Below are 20,033 nucleotides of genomic sequence, written 5' to 3'. Positions count from 1 at the left end.
CTAGTTGTTCTTGTATGCAGTGCTCTATAGTGTCATTTTGAGAGTAGAAGTTGAAACATATTATGTCCAGGATGAGAAGGGTCTGTAGATATTTTCAAAGTAAAAGTAAAACCAAGCATATTCCAGAAAGGAGATGGTCTCAACCTAAGTGAATATGGCTAGAACCTACAGAATCCTCTGAGGAAGTCGTCAAATGTGATGATAAAAAGAGAAATGTGGAAGAGTAGGTAAAAAAGTATTGCCATAAATTGCAGCTTAAAAACATTGCTGTGGGTAAATTGCTTTTTAACAAGCAGACAAGCTCTATCAATAGCATCTACCGTATGTTTTTATAAAGTGCAGAAATATGTTTTTAAAAGGCCAGTAAATAAAGTTCCTATCGATTTGATCTCAAGTGTAATCTGTTTTTCTGTCTGCCACCAACACTGGTAATAAAGCAGAATCATGTAATATGGCGTTTCAGCTAATGCGACTATACATCAACAGAGCAACTGCATGTTTGCTGGCAATCTATCATCTTCTATTGGGATTGCTTAGCTGCAGAATTTATAAACTTGCTCCAAATTGATGCAATGTTCAATTTTCTTTTCCAATTTATTTTTGGTTGAGCAAAGCAATATTGAGGTGTTTGCAAGACAAGGAGTATTACCAACCGATCCAGATGTTTTCAGTCTAAGTTGAACTTCTTATTGAGCAACTGTAGGAATCATGGTTGGCAACAAGAGGACTTTCTGACAAATTAATATTCTCTGCTCATGAAAATTACAATGTACCTCAGAGATTTGTTTTAAAAAAAACTTGGCCACTTTGGCTATTCCATCTAGATGGAAAACTGGAGTATTACATCTTACATCTACGGTACATAAACCATGAGAGTGTAAGTAATATTAATCCATTTGGTGCACAAGTAGGCTTAAACAAAAGCAAGCATAGCTGAAACTTCTGGAATAACTATGTTTACAATAAAATGCAATTCTGTTAATGTTGCTTTTCCAAAAATCACCAATGTGTAACAAGGAACAGTTGTCCAAGATATTCTAATTAAACAAATATGCCCATCCTTAAAATATGTGACATGCAGTAGATTCCTCTTACAGAATTAATATAACATGTACTTCCAATCTAATTGACAACTCCAAAGTGGAGACAGGAATAATCTACATTTCTTATTTATATAAAAATGTATTTTTCGGGAGTCTCTGAGGCTAGAGCTCATACATGTTTGGGGTGCTGGGGAGGGTTTGATTGGGTTTTGTTTTGTTTTGGGGGGTGTTTTTTTCCTGTTTTTATTGTATTGTCTGTGAGCTGTTCAGTGCCATGACACATAAGGTTACGTAAGGTAGGTGGTTGTACAAATCTTTTATATAAAGAAGCAGAAAGCAAGCTGTCTCAGGGAAGTTTATTCAATATTGATCATGCTTCGTTCTTCTGGTGGAAGTGTAACATACCCTAGTGCCGTGATGGCGAACCTATGACACACGTGCCAGAGGTGGCATGCAGAGCCGTCTCTGTGAGCATGTGTGCCATTGCCAGCTGTTTTTTGCAAGTGCTAAAGCATCAGAAAATGGCCAAAAAAACCAACCAGAAACAGCCAAAAAGTAGGTGCCTTTCCAGGCTGTTTTTTCTGGCCATTTTCAGGCCAATTTTTGGGCCTGAAAATGGCCCCAAAACGCCCAAAAACCAGGCATGCGTGTGCCGGTCAGCTGGTCTTTGGGTTTCCGGTGCTTTGCACATGCAAAGACCAGCTGGCCAGCACATGCGCCTGCCAGAAACCTGGAGACCAGCTTGCTGGCAAACGCATGCACATTGGCCAGCTGGTATTCGGGCTTCTGATGCTCCGGCATGGGCACTTGTTGCCGAAAAGCCTTGCCATCACTGCCCTAGTGGAATTCGTCATTCAATCTTTCTCTTGGTCATGTTTTAGTAAATCGTCAGTCTCATAGGAGGAGACATGCCTGAGTTTTAACTTCCCTGATTATTGTATTTATTTATTTTTACCTCCTCCTTTGTAGTCCGTAGACCGTTGCTTGTGTACGTCGCCCCGAGTCCCTGTGGGGAGAGGGGGCGACTAATAAGTCTGATAAAATAAAAATAAATAAATAAATAAATAACTCCTTTTTTATTTATATATTAATAGTACATTCTCTTTGGGGCCCAAAGTATCGTCTTACTTTTTTGATGGGTGAGATGATTTGAACTGAATTGCTTCACTTGGCTAATCATATTCTAAAAGGCATGTTGGCATAGTGGCTTAATGATGCTGAAAAACACGGGTGTCAAACTCGATCTCATCATGTGATGTATTGTGATGTATCACAATGGTTTTTGCCTTTGCAAAGCTGGGCTGGGCGTGGCCTGCATGTAATGCATCCAGGCCATGGGCTGCAGAGTTGACACCCATGCTGAAGATGGTCTCTGTTCCAGTTGTTCGAGCACTGTGTGGCAGGGTGAAGTCCCGTCACTCGCCTCAGCTTCTGTCCACCTAGCAGTCTGAAAGCATGTTCTGTGCCAGTAGATAAATAGGTACCACTTCAGTGGCAAGACGAATTGGTCTTCTGTGCAGGCAGTCAGATTCTTGCTTGCTCCTCCCTTGGACTTCAAGGTGATCCAACCGGTCAGTCCTAGAGGAGATCAACCCTGACTGCTCTTTAGAAGGCCAGATCCTGAAGAGGAAACTCAAATCCTTTGGCCACCTAATGAGAAGGAAAGACTCACTGGAGAAGAGCCCAATGCTGGGAACGATTGGTGGCAAAAGAAGAAAGGGATGACAGAGAATCAGAATGGTCGTATGGAGTCACCAAAGCAGTCAGCGTGAGCTTAAATAGACTCCGAGGGATGGTAGAGGACAGGAAGTCCTGGAGGAATGTTGTCCATGGGGCCACGATGGGTCAGACGCGACTTTGCGACCAACAACAACAAAGGCAAAAGCCTGCTGGATCGCAGAATGTTTCAAAGGGCATTTCCAATCTATGGCATTTGCCCAACGGTTCCGTTTCTGGAACATAGACAGACACAAGATGGTACCAGGGGATAGTGGTACATTCTGACAGCAATCTCATGGGGACTATGTTGCTGGAAATACACAAAAGAGCTCAACTGCCACCCCCAAACTCCTTAAAACAAGAGGTGGCAGAAAAAAGAAGAGTGCCAGAATGAGCTACATATTCCCGCTGAAGCAGGATGGAATTTATATCAAAGATCAGCAGCTGGATGCATTCTTGTTGGTGCAACAGGAATCAAAATTCATTGGATGACGATCTGTGCCATAAAATTAATGAGCAGCTAATTTGCCATATCAGAGTGCTCTGTAATATAGTCTTCCACATAGTAACCATTTATGTTCCCCTACATCCATTTAAAGTTGCTTTTCCCTTCTTTTAGATTACAGATAAAGTTATAACTGATCATTTAACAACTGTTCACAGTCACAATGACTTTGGATGCTTCGCAACTTGTAAACTGCTTCCATCCATCATAAGATCTCACGCCAGCCTACCCACTCTGGCTCACATGACTACTTGATAAACTGTTTGCCAAATGCCCTGTGATCATAGTTGTAGACTTTTTAAATTAATTGCCTCTTGACATAAAGCGGGTTAGATATATTAAAATAAATCAATTACCTAAAACCACCGTGAACCTGAAATCTCAAATCCGTATTTTTCAAGTTTTATTTTATTATACTTCTTCTTTTGCCTGACATATGTTTTAAAATATATTATCGCATTCTCCAAACCTTAGCACTTTATATATATTTTTTCATTGTAATTCAAGAGACACTTGTTTGGAAATCTACCAAGTTATTTGGGAGAAATTAAAAAGTGAGCCACATATAGCATGTAGACAAGAGGTTTTATAGATATATTATCCAAGCTATGCTCTCTGCTGGCTGGCTGAATGTGACAGGCAATGAAAAACCAACAAGTATTTAACATGTAGAGTCACTTGGGGACACTTGAACAATTACATAGTACATAGTAAAGCAGAAAGACCTTTCACACCTTGTTAACCTCCATCTTTCAGGAAGATTTAGAATCTACTTTGGTTTAACATTTTAATGACCATGTAGGAAGTTAGCACCCACCCCTCTCTTAGAAAAATGAAATATAATAAGAATAATTAAAAAGGCAGAATATTAAATTTCCCTGGATGAGAAATGGAGAAACATGTTTTTTTTTTAGGCAGGAAGCAGACTCACTCTTAATAGCCCCCACCCTCCTCAGTAGCCCACAGCAGATGTACGCACTTAAGAGATAAAGAGATAGCTAGATCTATTCATAGGCAAATGCCCTCAGCCAAGACACAACAAAGGTACGATTAGCCCTCTACCCATCTAGCAACAGAAATGGCACATGGCACCTGGGGAGATTACATCACCCAGCAAGGCTCAACCAAGCCTGGGACTCAAAAGACAACCTACAAAGTTACCCCTGTATGACCCCATGGGAGTCTGACAACCAATCAGAATACAAGCTCAAATTCAAAAGCCCAGAGAGGGCATAAAACCCAGGCACTCTCAGCATCTCCTTCACCCAACATCTTCAAGGCATGTGATCTTGTCCACCATTAAAACCTTCTTTTCAAGCAACTTCCATGAATCCAGTGTCTTTCCCCCCACTTGGAACTGAACCCAGATGGACATGTCTTCCAACAATCAGAGAGCCCTAATATAAATATTTAAGGCCACAGACCACTAGAAGATGCTGAAGAAGATGTTATTTGAGGAATTGAGTTTTCTTACCCCCATCAATATTCAAATGTCATACGATTCTTTTCAAACCTTAGTATTTTAGTCATTATAAAATAATCATAACAAATAAAGCGATTTGGCTTTTTGCCACTCTGTCCGGGAACAAAGTAAAGCCTTTCCCTGAGGAAATTGGGACTGTTAAGCCACCAGGGGCTTCTGCTTCTGTTTCCTAGGCAGCATCTCTTCCCCGCGATCCCCAAAATCATCTGCACATTCCTTTACAAAGAGTCATAATGCTGGTATAGAAACTAGAAGACAGTGAATCCTCCCTTAGGCAGGAAAGCTGACTGGGTAACTGTGGGCCAATCACCAGGAGACAGTGAGCTCTAGTCCTGCCTTAGGCATGAAATCCGGCTGGATGACCAGAGACCAATCACCAGGAGACGGTGAGCTCTAGTCCTGCCTTAGGCATGAAAGCCGTACGGATGACCAGAGGCCAATCACCAGGAGATGGTGAATTTTAGTTCTGCCTTAAGCATGAAAGCCAGCTGGGGAATTTTAGGTAATTCACTGTCTCTCTTAGTCCATCCATCTCACAGGGTTTTTTTGTGGGGAAAATAGGAGGAAGGAGTATTATGTATGCTCACTGCCTTGAGTTATATACATAAAACAGGAAGGATAAAATAACAACAGCAACAATAGCATTCTGTAACAGCTGAAGCTTCTAAGTATTTTTCAAAGCAGCCCCATGTAGAGGGAATTTCACTAGTCCACATGTGAGGTAACTTAAGGCAGAAGCGATCTAGAAATGAGCACACTTCCCACACAAATCTTCTTCCCTTCACTGGCTGTTCAACTAAGAGCTGATAGTCTAGCAAGACCCCTAAATTGCACACTAGTAGTTCCATTATGAGAAAGTGCAACTCATTAACAACTAGTCTCTGGATCAAACAGGTGTATACATCTCCCAGGGCTCTTTGAAAACACAAGGGCAGCTTTTCCCAAATGCCCTCACTCTGCTAAACAAATAATTCCCACAACACTGTGAAATTATCTACTAAAAGTCTATTATTATTATTATTATTATTCTCTTCCTTCCTAGTACCTATCTCTTTCCACTTGTGACTGTAACCATGTTGCTTGATCCTTTACAATTTATATTGTTTTATTTGTTCCTAGTACGATTTGATTGATTATTAGTAACCTATGACTATCACTAAGTGTTGTATCTTATAATTCTTGATGAATGTATTCTATTTTATCTTTCTTTATGTACACTGAGAGCATTTGTACCAAGGACAAATTCCTTGTGTGTCCAATCACACTTGGCCAATAAAGAATTCTATTTCATTCCATTCTTATTCCTATTCTATTTCTTAACAAACTTCCCCAGAAAAGGAAACTGGGGAAGGAACAAAAGTTGCCCAAGTTTAGTCTCACTTTACAAATGGCTGCTGCCCGGATATCTGCAGATGCAGTCAACAAAGAAAAATAGATATTTTAAATCATCTCAGTATAATCACAAATGGAAGCTCTTACACTTCCTCAGTCAGTCTCCATCTTTTTCTAATCAAACTCTGGGAATCTCTTCTGTCATTTTATCTCCATGTGGTTCTGGGAAGTACCTCTCCCTCTCTTTAAATAACTTGGATTACTAAAATGCAGATTTACAGAAGAAGCAGAAAGCCAAGATATGCTTCGTGCTTGTAAGTGGGAAACATCCCACAACAGAGTTAACTATCATCCCTAGGAAAATTTCATCTGTTAGGCAATGTAATAACAAGGACAATAGTGCCATCTACTGGCTCCCCCCCCCCCCACTGTAAGACTGTAAACATTTTACTAGACACCATTCCTGATCATTCATCTCCAGAATATTTCCAGGCTATTAAGGGCTTGATGTGGGGAGTAGTATAAACCCACAACCAATACAGCAATAGAACAGTCCAATTATCCTAGTGGAGTTCTTCCTCCATTACAACTGTCCTGACAGCAGATATTCTCCTGGAATGATTGAAACAAAGCAGTCTGTGATATAGATTTGGTCATTTTGGAGAGGACTCATGCAGAGATGGAATTCAGCCGGTTCGGACTGGTTTGCCCAAATCGGTAGTGGAAATCCCGGGTGGGCCTGCCCACCTGCCCCGGCTCTATGCCGTCCTATTTAGGCACGTTTTCAATGGTCAAAGCGCATGTGCGGAATGTGGGTATGCCCACATTTGCGAATCGGTGGGGAAACGCACCTTTTTCCCCTCAAAAAAGAGGCTGAAAATCTGGGTGGATCTTATACACTGAATATAGCATTTTTTGCCTCCAGAAACCCTGCCCCCTTCACCCAAATGGCCGTGCATAACTTTTAGGAACCTTGCAGAGTGCTCCTGGGGGCTAGGGAGGGCAGAAATGAGCAAAAAAGGGCCATTTTTTGCTCATTATGCCCCGCACCCAGCCCCCAGGAGCACTCCGCAAGGCTCCTAAAAGCTATTCATGCCCTTTTTAAAAAAACTGGCTTGTTTTTGCAAAAAATGGGGCATTTTAGCTCATTTTGGGGGGGGCACACCCCAGGAGCATTCTACAAGCCTCCTAAAGGCTATTCATGCCCCGTTTTGGGGGGGAAAATGGGCCCGTAGAGTGCAAACACTTTTTTTTATTTGCCTCTTCAAAACCTTGGTGCGTCTTATACTCCAGTGTGTCTTATACTCCGAAAAATACGGTAAGTGAATTCCGCTCCTGGACCCAGTAACAAGTATATCCTTTCAATTTACATCTACAGTCTCATCCATGGGGCAGCATTTTGTCATCCTATACCTAGATTAGTGAATAGTCTGTCCCCATCAATATCCTTTTCTCTCCAATACAGCAGGGGTCACCAACTGCTGGTCCGCTTCCTGAACTGTTGACTGAAAGGATGGGTTTTAAGGTTTTCTAAGCTAAAGCAGCTCTTAGATTAATATTGTTCGGACCGAGGCTTCCCAAGAGCATGAAGCAAACTCCTTGTCCTGGCAAAACCCCCTTTTATTAATTGACTGTGAATTCTGATCATTCACAGCTGGCAAAGTCTTTCAAGGGAGGATTTATAGTCACAGACCTTATCTGGCTTGGAGAGATGCCAGGCTGAGATCTGCAGAACTTGTCAAGGAGTCTCGGAGAGTCACAAACCAATGAAGTGAACTAATTCTCTCCTGCAAACTCCACTCCCCTTTCGCTCCTCCTTTATTCCCTCTGGGAGGGGCCATTCATCCTCCTCCTGTGGCCTTACTCCCAAGTCAACCCTAATTTCTTAGCTGTTCTTTTCTTTTGGCAGCTCTTTTCTTTTGGCAGCTCTACTCCCAAGTCGGCTCTTGTTCGTTAGCTATTCCCTTCATCTGGCCACTCTGCGCATGTGCACACTGGGAACAGGCTCCTCTGCCTCACTGATGTTTGACTCTGAAGGCAGCTGATAACTGTCAGACGGCCCTGGCCCCCTCTCTGCCTCTGACACAGAGCCCTCATCAGAGCCTTCCGCAGACTCCAGGACTGGCCCAGGTTCCTCCCCAACCTCCTCACTGTCCGAATCTGCTGCCAGCTCCACTAGCTGCTGGCAGGCCGCATCAAATATGTTTCGCTCACACTGCAGGAGAGCATTACCTTTTTATATTGTGACTGTACATCTGCTCACCGCCTCACTGTGGGCACATTTTGTGGTTAGGAAAGAAGGATTTCTTCAGATTGACCAGGCTTGGTAATGACCACAAGCAGAGAAAATTTTGCTCAAGACTGCTTGAAACATTCTATGGAGAAAAATGCAATATAAACCAGTGTTGGATGGGTCACATTCAGAGGCAGTCATTCCATACCTGCGGTCTGAGCCTGAAGAGATAAAATGTGATGTAATGGAACAGTAATAATCTGTAATGGTAAGATTACAAACGCTTTTGCTACTGTCTGCTTTTAGGATGTCTCAAAATTTCTGAGAGTTGAACGTGAGGTCCTGAGACTGCAGAGTCTGCATAGGATGGAGCTAAGATTTTACATGATTGATACACACACATACTAATAATGGGGGGGGGGGGGAGACACATGGAATTGAAAATTATTAGAGAATGTTATCAATGCTAAAATAATAGAATGATGTCACAATAAATTTAGTTAAATATAGTTACATTTTGAGTGAATGTACAATGTAATAACAGCTATAGTCAAATAAATGATTAATAATGAAAACAAAGCATTTATATATACTAGATTGATAATATGAAATTTTATACAATACTGTAAGTGAGGATTATGGAGATGATGTTGAAAAGCCTTTTTATAAAAGATAAACAATTCTATATAGAATAGATTATAATAGATTATGTCAGGATAATGTAATAAAATGTCATAATATAAATTTACTTCAAATTTAATATGCCATGTTGAAAGGATGTAATAATAGCTGGGCTTAATGGATGTTTAATAATTATAACAATTTGTATACATGTATATTAGATTGATGATACTAATAATGGGAAAAAACATGGAATTGGAAACTATTAGAGAATGTTATCAACGCTAAAATGATTGAATGACTTAGAATAGGAGGAAGCATAATAACAATGTATACAAAGATATCTTGATTGTCAATATGTGAATTTTGATAAAATTCAAGTGAGGACCACGGAAAGGACACAGAAAGACTTTGTAACCAATCGACACACTGTGTGTAATTGAAGAGGCTTTTATGTTATATGTGTTGTGTGTTTGTGTTTGAAAATAAAAAAAAATTATTTAAAAAAAAGTCTTAGAAGAATAAAATGCTTGTATAATATTGATTACTTCTCATTCCATCTAATTTCCTGCTTGCCAAGTCATCCAGAGCCAAGCACATGTCTAACACTACCTACTGTATGCTGCTTTCGTAACTATGGAATTAGGTTATAGACATCAAACAAGGCCATCTCTGTGAACTCTATGTAAATATTGTATATTTATTGTATTGTAAATACTCCAAATATTGTACAATCAGGAAACCTGAGACATCAACCAACCAACAAATCAACAAACCCTGAAGCCCTATAACATAAAAGGGCATATATCTCTGCAAAAGAAAAAGGTAAAACTGAAAAAGGACAAGGAAAAGGGACTAATGCCTCACTCATAGATGTAATCCAAGCATAAAATGAATTATAGCGCTAAGGTGGCACAGAGGTTAGAGTTCAGTATTGCAGGCTACTTCAGCTGACTGCTAGCTGCAGTTTGGCAGTTCAAATCTCACCAGGCTCAAGGTTGACTCAACCTTCCATCCTTCTGAAGTGGATAAAATGAGGACCCAGATTGTTGGGGGCATATGTAAATAATGCTGACATTGTAAACTACTCAGAGGGTGCCGTAAAGCACTATGGAGCAGTATATAAGTCTAAGTACTATTGCTATAGGATAGGGAAGCAGTAAACTGCTCAAGATTTCAACACTCTTGCAGAGATTTTGTAAGTTCTGCTTCTGAGGCAATTTTTTTTTAAAGTCCATTGGTTTAAAAATCTCCCAAAAGTATCCTTTTTCCAACCTTGTTTGTAAGAGTCATCTTATGTTTTTATAAGGAACATCAATATTACTATCAAGACTTACTGTGTTTGGTTTGGTACATCCTATGTTTTATTTCATTTCATTTTAATTGGCAGGTCCTGATGGAGGTCAACCTTTTTTCTCACTCTCAGTCCATTCTTCTTTTTATATACAAATCTACTGTGTTATAATTGATAATATAATCACTGCTATTTGTTTCACTGATTTAGTTATTTAGCTATGTTGAATGTTAAGCATCCTTGGGTCTTAAACTAATCTTAAACTGTATTATTTCACCAGGCTGGAAGTGGCTAATAAAAGGTCTTAGCAACTGCCTGAGCCTCAAAGCCCTGTTTCCTGCATCTCTCCAGCATGAGACATGATTCTTCAAGAATCGTTTTCCTAATTCTTATGTCAGACCTGGAAGCCACATTTTACATCGGGCCTTCAGGCCCCTCCCATTTCCCCCACAGTAGAAAATGTAAAATATGGCTTTCAGGTCTGACATCTTATTTATTTATTTTTGTAAATATTAAACATAAAAATTCAATGTCTATTTGAACGGTGTGTTGTCTGAGTACAATTGTTTTTGAGAAATAGTATTAATAATAATAGCAATAATATTCATAACATTAATGATAAACATTAATAACATTAATAACATCACATCACATAATATTTACTTATCCATTTTAATAAATCTTCCATTTAGTTAACCATTTTCTTATGTTTTAAAGTTTCTAACTTCTGTTTATGCTAGTTAGCCATTGATAAAACAAATCCCATGTTAAAAAATATTCAGTTTCTTCCTTCTTAATTTTAAGTGTTCATCTATCCATTTCTGCACATTCTAATATTTTTTAATAACATTTTCATCGGTAGGGAGCTCTTCATTTTTCCATTGTTGTGCAAACACAATTCTAGCTGCAGTGAACACGTGTAAATATGTATCCCCTCGTTTTCCATTCTGACCTTTAGTTCTACCACATTTGACATCCACCAAAGATTGAATCTGACTTGATATTGAATGTATTTTATCTTCCCTAGATTAAGCCATTGTAAAGCCTGGGGGGGAGGTGTGCGTTTCACTTCTACGAATGATGGAAGTATTGGGCTTAGAGGTCAACAATCCAATTCCACGGGATGGTGACCCAGTTTTCATACTCTATAACAGCGATGGCGAACCTTTTTTGGCTCGCGTGCCACAAGTGGGGAGAGCGCGGGGGGGCGTGTGCGGGTGTGCCGCACCCATAATGTAATGCACGATCTCCCAGTGCGCATGCGCGCACAACGCCCCCCCCATTTTTACATGCTTTTTTCGCCCTCCCTAGGCTCCAGAGGCTTAAAGAGCCCTCCGGACGGTCCCTGAAGCCTTCGGAGCGCTTAAAACGACCCTCCGAGCAACCCGGAATTCACTTCCGGTTTGCTCGGAGGGTGGTTTTAAGCACTCCGAAGGCGTCAGGGAAGCCTCCGGACGGTCCCTGAAGCTTCCGGGGAGGCGGGGGAGGCTCTTTTCGCCCTCCCCAGGCTCCTAAAAAGCCTCTGGAGCCTGGGGAAGGCAAAAAATAGCTTTTTAAAAGGTGAACTCAGCTGACAGGGCAGTGCCTCGCGTGCCCTGACAAATGACTCAGCGTGCCACTTGTGGCACGCGTGCCATAGGTTCTCCATCCCTGCTCTATAATCCGATGCATTAATATTGGTTTTTATTTGAAAGCTGCCAGTATTACTGGAAGATGCTAATGATTCCTGCAAAGACTACCATCTATGCCACTGACTGAGTCCACTTTGTTCTGGGTTCATGCTGTTATCATACAACACAGTTATATTATATAATGCTTTTTATAATGCAGTGCAGTGAATAAATGAAAGAAAGTTGATTGCTATACAGCTTCTATAAGTACATAATTGCTTATATAAAAGTTTTAAAGGATTTCTACAAATCAAATTCCATAGCAAAGAACAGTCCTTTGTAGTTATTAAGTCTTCATCCTTATTCTGTTTATCCTTTTATACCCCATATGCAACACATATAAAATTTCTGCTTAGGCATAAAATTCAAACAGCTTATTTGATGTTTTAACAATGTAAAAGGTAGGAAAATTATATGCTGGCTACACTATTCAGAGACAAAGGGAGTGGGGAAGACATATTGGCTGTTGACACATTGACTTCATGGCTAAGGCTAACTTTACTCTCCACAAACCTGTTCTGAATTTTTTCCCACTAGATCCCACTAACCATCACACAATGGCACAGATGGGGGTTCATTTGTCTGTGCATGCATGCTATTGAGCAGGGGTACCAAACTTGATTTCAGTGAGGGCCGCATCAGGATTGTGTTTGACCTCGGGGGTGTGGTGTTGGGCGTGGCCAGGGGGGGCTCATTGATGTCACTCATCAAGGCTCCGTTTTTGGCTGTGACAGCCTCCTGCAGACCTCTGCCAGTGAAAGTGGAGCTTGGGGAGCAGTGGTGGGTTTCCATTTTTTCTACTACCGGTTAGCTTGTGCGTGTACGTGCTCACACGCATGCACAACATTTCTGCGCATGCGCAGAAGCGTCCAAGTGGGTGGGCAGAGTCTCCTATTGCCGCCACTACAGGTTCACCCGATCTTGGCCGAACCGGGAGCAATGCACCTTTGTCGGGGAGGTCATGCGCGGCCTGCCCGGCCTCTATTTTCACTGGCAGAGGCATCGAGGGCTGGTCCTTTACTGTTTACAGGATGGCCCACGGGCAGGATCTAAGCACCCCACGGGCCAGATCTGGCTCCCCGGGCCTTGAGTTTGAATCCCTACTATAGAGGAATATCCTAAAGCATACGTTTTTTGCAGATATGATTTTAGGCACTGTTAAGAAAAAAGAAGAGCAATGTAAGAAAATGAATCATAATATCTAATTGCTCTCAGAAATGCCTGCATAAAATGACGTACAAGAATTTTCTTACCATATCTGCCTGCTGATATTTAACTTCAGGGCTGATCCATTCCTTGCTGATCCGTTTACGATAGGCATTGCATTTTGGAATGTATGAACAGCCAACATCTCCCAATTCTGGATAGAAAACTTCTAGACCCCCTCTGTCAGAAACCAACCATAAAAGTCAATTTCTAGGACCATGTTAATGTCTTATAGCAAAAATATTATAATTTTTGGAACCCTAGACTTTTTTTAAGGATAGATGAGTTCTGTATGTATATCTAAAAACTAAAAAACCTCCATCCTCTATACACAAGAATAAAAATAATGTTCTTGGGGATAGAGTGGGAGATTAGGAAGGTGCATTTTTAGGAAAGAATAGAAGAAGAAGAAAGAATGTGTTTATATTTATCTTTGTTTTTGTTTAAACAGTGTAAGGTTTCCATACATTATTAAAATGTAAGTTATTTCAGACAACTATTTGGGGCAAGAATTGATGTCACTTATTACCGATTAGTATGATTGGGATTGGTTGATTTTTATTTTGCTAGTTCTATCATGGATATTTTATTGCTTTTTATTGATGTTTTATTGCTTTTTATTGATGTTTTATTGCTTTTTAATGGATTATTGTAAGCTGTTGAAAATTGATTACAGCAGTCATTACAAATGTTTTCTGAAAGACTCAATGATTTACAGTAAATAATAATTAATATAGAAGAAGCTTTTAAGGCCCTTTTGTGAATAATTGGCCTCTTTGGATCAATGACATGCTTTATATGAGAAATATTTCTGAGTGAATATTGAATATTGGCTGATGTACAGCCAAAATCAAATGCAGTCATACCCCTGAAGTTTGTGTTGGGATGATGGAAACAACCAAAGATAATCCTCTAAATCTAACCACAGAGCTGCCTACCATTTAGAGCAGCGGTCACCAACTGGTGGTCCATGAGAAAATTTTAGTAAAAAAATCTTTGCATTTTTGCATTTTTTATATTGCACTAAATCAGGAATCCTCAAACTACGGCCCCTGGGCTGGATACAGCCCGCCAAAGCAATAACTCCTGCTCGCTGATGGGATGGGGTCCTTCAGGCACTAAGTTTGGCTGCCTGTTTAGTAGCTCCAGCCCTTCCCTCCCTCCCTCCCTCCCTGGGAGTCTAGGTGCTTCAGTGAGTGGTGCAGGGGGCTAATCTAGCACTCGGGCTGGCTACAAGACATTCATTCATTCTTGGCGGTATTTAAGATTCCTAGCTGCAATGGACAACAAACCTAGGGTTGACCCCGGGTGCTTCTCTCCACTAACAGGTGGCCAAGATAAGTGCCTGAAGGACCCCAGCCCATCACTAATTCAATTAATGGTCCATGGGATTTAAAATTAAGAATTTAGTGGTCCCTGAGGTCCGAAAGGTTGGTGATCCCTGATTTAGAGTGGAGTAGAATGAAAAGCTATAGTACTTATTCAAGAAGTGTGGGATGAGACGGAATAAAATAAAAGGGAAATGTAACACATTTTTGAAAGCTGTTGCCAGTTGGGGTGAGCAAGTACTTTTTACAACATTCAGACCAATTTGAGAGTAGAATTCAGAAACATATTGTTCCCCTCTGAAATAAACAAAAACAATTTGAAAGTTTCCGGATAGCTCTACTAGCTACTACTGTCAACTATCTTCTGTCCCACTATGTCTACCCCACTTCCAATTCCTCAAAGGACAATTTACAATTATTATTTTTTAAATAGTTGCAGTGTTATTCCTGATATGAGAAAAGATGGGAGACAGAAACTCAAAAATACACTGACTTTGCCAGCATTTTGTAAGCAGACCAATAAATATATCAGTCTGTGTTTGGTCCTTAGTTTAGTTTGTTTAGTTTTATAAGTGTCAAAGGTTATTGTTGATGTTTTAAATGATGCTAAATTGTTACCTTATTTTTTATTTAATTTTTAAATATTAATTGAATTGCTATTTTTTAAACATTTTTTTTTGCTTGACCTTGCTTGAGAGCCTTTTAGAAATCGGCTGAGCCATAAATGTTGTAATATAATAAAAACTTTTGCAAAAAAAAAAAAAACTCTTTTCTACATGGAATTTGACATATACAGAAAGGAGACAAAACGTTGGATGAGCCAGGATCCAATTTATTGAAATATACTGATAAAGGAAGTACATATCAAAACCAGAGATACCAATGTGAATGCTCATAAAACTACTTCATTTATATCTTTCTTAATCAAATATAGGACTGATATTCTTTAAAAAGTAGAGGCATATACGAGCTAAATTTAAACAGTATGCCCCACAGTTTTAAAATAGTTAATATATGTAACGTCTTCTATCCAGTAGAATCACTGGATAAATGCTTGTCTGTCAGAAGTACACTATTAATATCATGTAACGGAATAAATATTTTAATATAATTTTGCCAAAAGAGTTGTGGTTATCCCTAGGAAGTTAATTTAGTGATGATACTTATTCAGAAAATGTTACTGATGTTGTATAAAATATTTGCTTTATGGCTGTCAATCAGGGTTGGGATTGAAAAATATTAGCAACAGGTTCTCTGTTTGGTGGGCGTGGCCTACTCGGCCTTCTGCAGCATGGCCGGGGGGGGGGGGGTTGCGCTCCCCAGGCTCCAGAGGCTTTTCTCGAGCCTCCAGAAGGGCGAAAATGGCCTCCCCCAGGCTCTGGAGACTGGAAACAGGCCCGTTTCCAGACTTCCAGGAGGCCTATTTTTCGCCCTCCCAGAACCTCCGTGCAGGCCCTGCAATTACCTGGCATCCAAAACGGGCCTCGTGGAGACTCCTGGGAGGGGAGGGATGGGCGGGGCCAGCCAGTCCTTGCAATTACCAGTTCGGTGAACCAGATGTAAACTTAACATCCAGTTTGTTTGAACCGGTGCGAACCGGCTGTATCCTGTCATGGCCATGATGAATGAAAATTGGTATAAAATGCCTACACTTATAAAGGAATCTGAGCTTACCTACAAAATGTTTTGTCCTCCCAGTCCATTTTTCTAAAGATGCATTCTTCCATTCTGACACTGTCTTGTAAGACAATTAAAAGACAAGAAACTGCCAGAAAATGGGGAACCAGAGGCCTCATCTTGTCCTGCCAAAAACAAAACAGTGAAAAGTGAACAGATTCCACCAGACACAACTGTACTGAAAACCTGTCTCTATTTTTGCAAATCGTTTTTAAGCAATTACTTCCAAATTCTATTGCCAACAGCGCCTTAAATGTATCAGATCCATGAAAGCTAATTTTACAGTAAACCTTCTAATCATTAACATGTATTTTATGTTTTGTATTCTGAGCTGGCCTAATGGCTACTCAGTAACATGTTATTAATAGACTAAATTAAATGCTTTTATACCCTAGGTTTCCCTCAATTTGAGCTCATCAGAGGGAGACAAAATAGCTTAATTGGAACTGAACTCAAGCTGTTCTTCCTAATTCAATAAATATCGAACAATCCCATAAAATGCCCTCGGGATAGCAAAGAGCTGTCCGCGTAGGCCTAGATTAAAAAAGGGACAAGGTTGTGACTAACATCTTGACTTTTTTTTTACTTCTTCCCTTCTTGTAGACATCCCTATAACTGCCTCTGCATTCACCACTGAGTGTGAGGTAGACAAATGAGAATAAATAGTTCACAGGCCCAGCATTTCTATATACCGTGTTTCCCCAAAAATGCAACATGTCCTGAAACTTGCCACATTTTTCGGCTGGGCAAAAATATAAGCCCTCCCTGCCGAAAATAAGCCCCCTGGACACCCCCCCTCCGGCCAGGCAGAGCACCGCTCACCAACCTAGCGGTATCCCAAAGGCGCCAAGCCGTGGGAGCTGTGGGTGGGGTGGGGCGGAAGAGGGGCACTCATGTTGCTTGGCACCTTAAGGATACCGCTAGGTTGGGGAGTGGCGTTCTGCCTGGCAGGAGGGGGGAGTTGCAGGGCGGCTGCCCATAACGGCTGTCCCTTTGTCCGGCAGCCTGCCCATAACCATAGAAAACACTCCTAGAGCGGCCGCTGCTGGAAGAATCGGAAGCCGAGTTCCGGAGTTTGGAAGGGGGAGAAGTTTTGCTCGGAGCTCAGTGGCGGCTGCAAGGACAGCTGACCCAGGGCATGGTGAGGCTGGGAGGTATGTGAGCTGGGGGTGGAGCAGGTGCTAACGCAACCCCCCTCTCCAGCCGGGCAGAGCTCCATGCACTGACCTAGGGGGTATGCCGAATGTGCCAAGCCGCGGGAGCTGGGGGGTGGGCAGAGCTCCACATGGCTTGAAGCCTTAGGGATACTCTCTAAGTCAGTGAATGGTGCTCTGCCCGGCTGGAGAGGGGGTTTGCCGGGTGGCTGCTCGTGAGCGTGGTCACCTAATGGCTGCTTCGCTCCTGAGGCTGTGCCCAGCATTTCGGGAGCCAGTTCGCAAGGGAGCAGCTGCCCGGCAACCCCAAAACAATAAGCCCTCCCCCTTTAGTAATCCCAATGCCATATTTCATGGGGCAAAAAAAATAAGACTCTGTCGTATTTTCGGGGAAACATGGTATTTTATTATTTATTTATTATGGTTCTTTTTAACTCCACCTGTATTACTTTATAAGTAACTCAATGTGGCAAATATACGTAATACTCCTTCCTTCTCCTATTTTCTCCATAGCAACAATTATGTGAGGCAATTTGGGAGAGAATACCTGGCTCACCTAGACAGCTTTCATGACTAGGGCAGGATTAAAACTCACAGCCTCCTGTTAGAAAGTATTTTTCTTCTGTTAGAAAAGTATTTTCTAACAATTGTAGATAATCATTCTAGATATGGATTTGTATATCCTATGAAAGAGAAATCTGAGACCTTTCAGGTCTTTAACAGGAACAGCCCCATCTTGTTGAGATCTTTTTCCCATAGATGATTTTTCATCCAGCCTGGTTGCTGAAGCTATCGGCATTTGAAAACTTGGAATCCAGTGTAAAAAGCTTTTCGCTTCTCCATCAGAGGGGAGGAAGCCTTTGGAATGTCTTCAAGAGAAATCTCTCTGTTTCTTTTTCTTTTTTGGCATTGTTAGAAAGATGACCTAATCGTTCCTCAGTCGATAAATCATCTTCTCTAATTAGCCTATTATGCTTATCGGTTGGAAGTAGCTAAGAAGAAGAAAAGCCATAAATTATATAACCATCCTCTGCTACCATTTTGTCGGGGGGGGGGAGTTCCAACCTGAATTAATGAGGTGTTGGATCTTGGCTCTCCTAGTAGCATACTTCTGAAGACAAGCAAAATAAAACTCGAAGCATATTCTAATAAAAACACTTTTAATACAAAATAAAATAAAAATACAAAACTGCTAACTCAATTAACTACATCTCTTCAGAGTTATGTTGCCCACCCTCTTGGCAGGCGAACGGAAGATCAGAAAAGAAAATAAGGTTGGAATGTGAATGAGCAGGCGTACTAAATCATTTGTCAGATAAGAACTGGAGCATGCGCAATAAATGTCAACACAGCTAAGCAAACCAATTAATGCAGTGACACGTCTTAACTGCTACACTATCCCAAACTAACCAAACAAATAATATATTATTACACTATGTGTGTGGGGGTGTGGGGTGGGGGTGGGGGTGTATGTATATATACATATATACATAAATATATACACGCGCACACACACACACACACACACACACACACAGTGCAATACAATACAATAGCAGAGTTGGAAGGGACCTTGGAGGTCTTCTAGTCCAACCCCCTGCTTAGGCAGGAAACCCTACATCACTTCAGACAAATAGCGATCCAACATCTTCTTAAAAACCTCCAGTGTTGGGACATTCACAACTTCTGGAGGCAAGTTGTTCCACTGGTTAATTGTTCTAACTGTCAGGAAATTTCTCCTCAGTTTTAAGTTGCTTCTCTTCTTGATTAGTTTCCACCTATTGATTCTTCTATACACACACACACACACACACTATAGTATTAGTATTAGTATTAGAATAGAATAGAATAGAATAGAATAACAGCGTTGGAAGAGACCTTGGATGTCTTCTAGTCCAACCCCCTGCTTAGGCAGGAAACCTTACACCACTTCAACTTAGTTAGTGTATAACTAGTGGTTAAAGCTCCAGGCTAGAAAATGCGAGACTGTGAGTTTAAGTCCTGTCTTAGGCATGACAGTCAGCTGGGTAGTTTTGGGCCAGTACTTCTCTCTTAGCCCAACCCTCCTCACAGGGTTGTTGTTGCAGGGAAAATAGAAGACGGAGGGTATGCTGTATATGTTTGCCACCTTGAGTTATTGGTAAAAAATAAATAAACAAATAAATAAAATAACAACATGATGAGGGGTAACGAGCCGAGTCCACATTCCCACTCAGTCAGGAAATTTCCCAGGGGCCTCACTGCCAAACAACTACCAAAAAAAACAAAAAACAAACAAACCCATTTTGAACAGTCTTCCATGAGCAATTATAGGAAATGCAAGTTAATGTATTTTTTAAACTTGCTTGCCACCCATCTTACCACAAGATTACATAATTAGTTACTTAGTAATTATATAACAGAACAATTAATCAGTGGAACATGTTGCCTCCAGAGGTTGTAAATACTCCAACACTGGAAGTTTTAAAGATGTTGGATAAATATTTGTCTGAAGTGGTTTAGGGTTTCCTGCCTAAGCAGGGGGTTGGACTAGAAGACCTCCAAGGTCCCTTCCAACTCTGTTATTCTATTCTATTCTATTCTATTCTATTCCCATTCCTTTCCCATTTTATTCAATATTTCTCCTGTTAAATGACATTTTTGCAGATGGAAATTAACGGCCACCATATCCTCTGCCCTTCAGCATCTCTTCTGGATTGTGCACTGACGGTTTTAAAAGACAGTGGTGCGATAATGGTGGAGGGAAACCTGGGTTCAAGTCCCTCATC

The 20,033-nt window shown here is 40.9% G+C and overlaps 1 protein-coding gene across 3 annotated transcripts in view; it reads right to left on the bottom strand.

The window, feature by feature from the left end:
- Positions 1-20,033, bottom strand: part of PEBP4 (phosphatidylethanolamine binding protein 4) — a 300,039-nt gene that overhangs the window by 276,482 nt on the left and 3,524 nt on the right. For all 3 annotated transcript variants that reach the window (XM_081960837.1, XM_081960836.1, XM_081960835.1), the window contains exons 2-3: positions 16,109-16,236; positions 13,154-13,286 (exon numbers count right to left, since the gene is read on the bottom strand). In XM_081960837.1, coding sequence (XP_081816963.1) covers positions 13,154-13,286; positions 16,109-16,230 — 255 coding nt within the window. In that variant the 5' untranslated portion in view covers positions 16,231-16,236. The remainder of the gene's footprint in view (positions 1-13,153; positions 13,287-16,108; positions 16,237-20,033) is intronic.

The sequence above is a fragment of the Natrix helvetica genome, assembly GCF_964273705.1.
Source record: "Natrix helvetica genome assembly, chromosome: 8".
Classification (NCBI taxonomy): domain Eukaryota; kingdom Metazoa; phylum Chordata; class Lepidosauria; order Squamata; family Natricidae; genus Natrix; species Natrix helvetica.
Note: the sequence above shows the minus strand (reverse complement) of the source record. Positions and strands in the feature narration are given on the sequence as shown.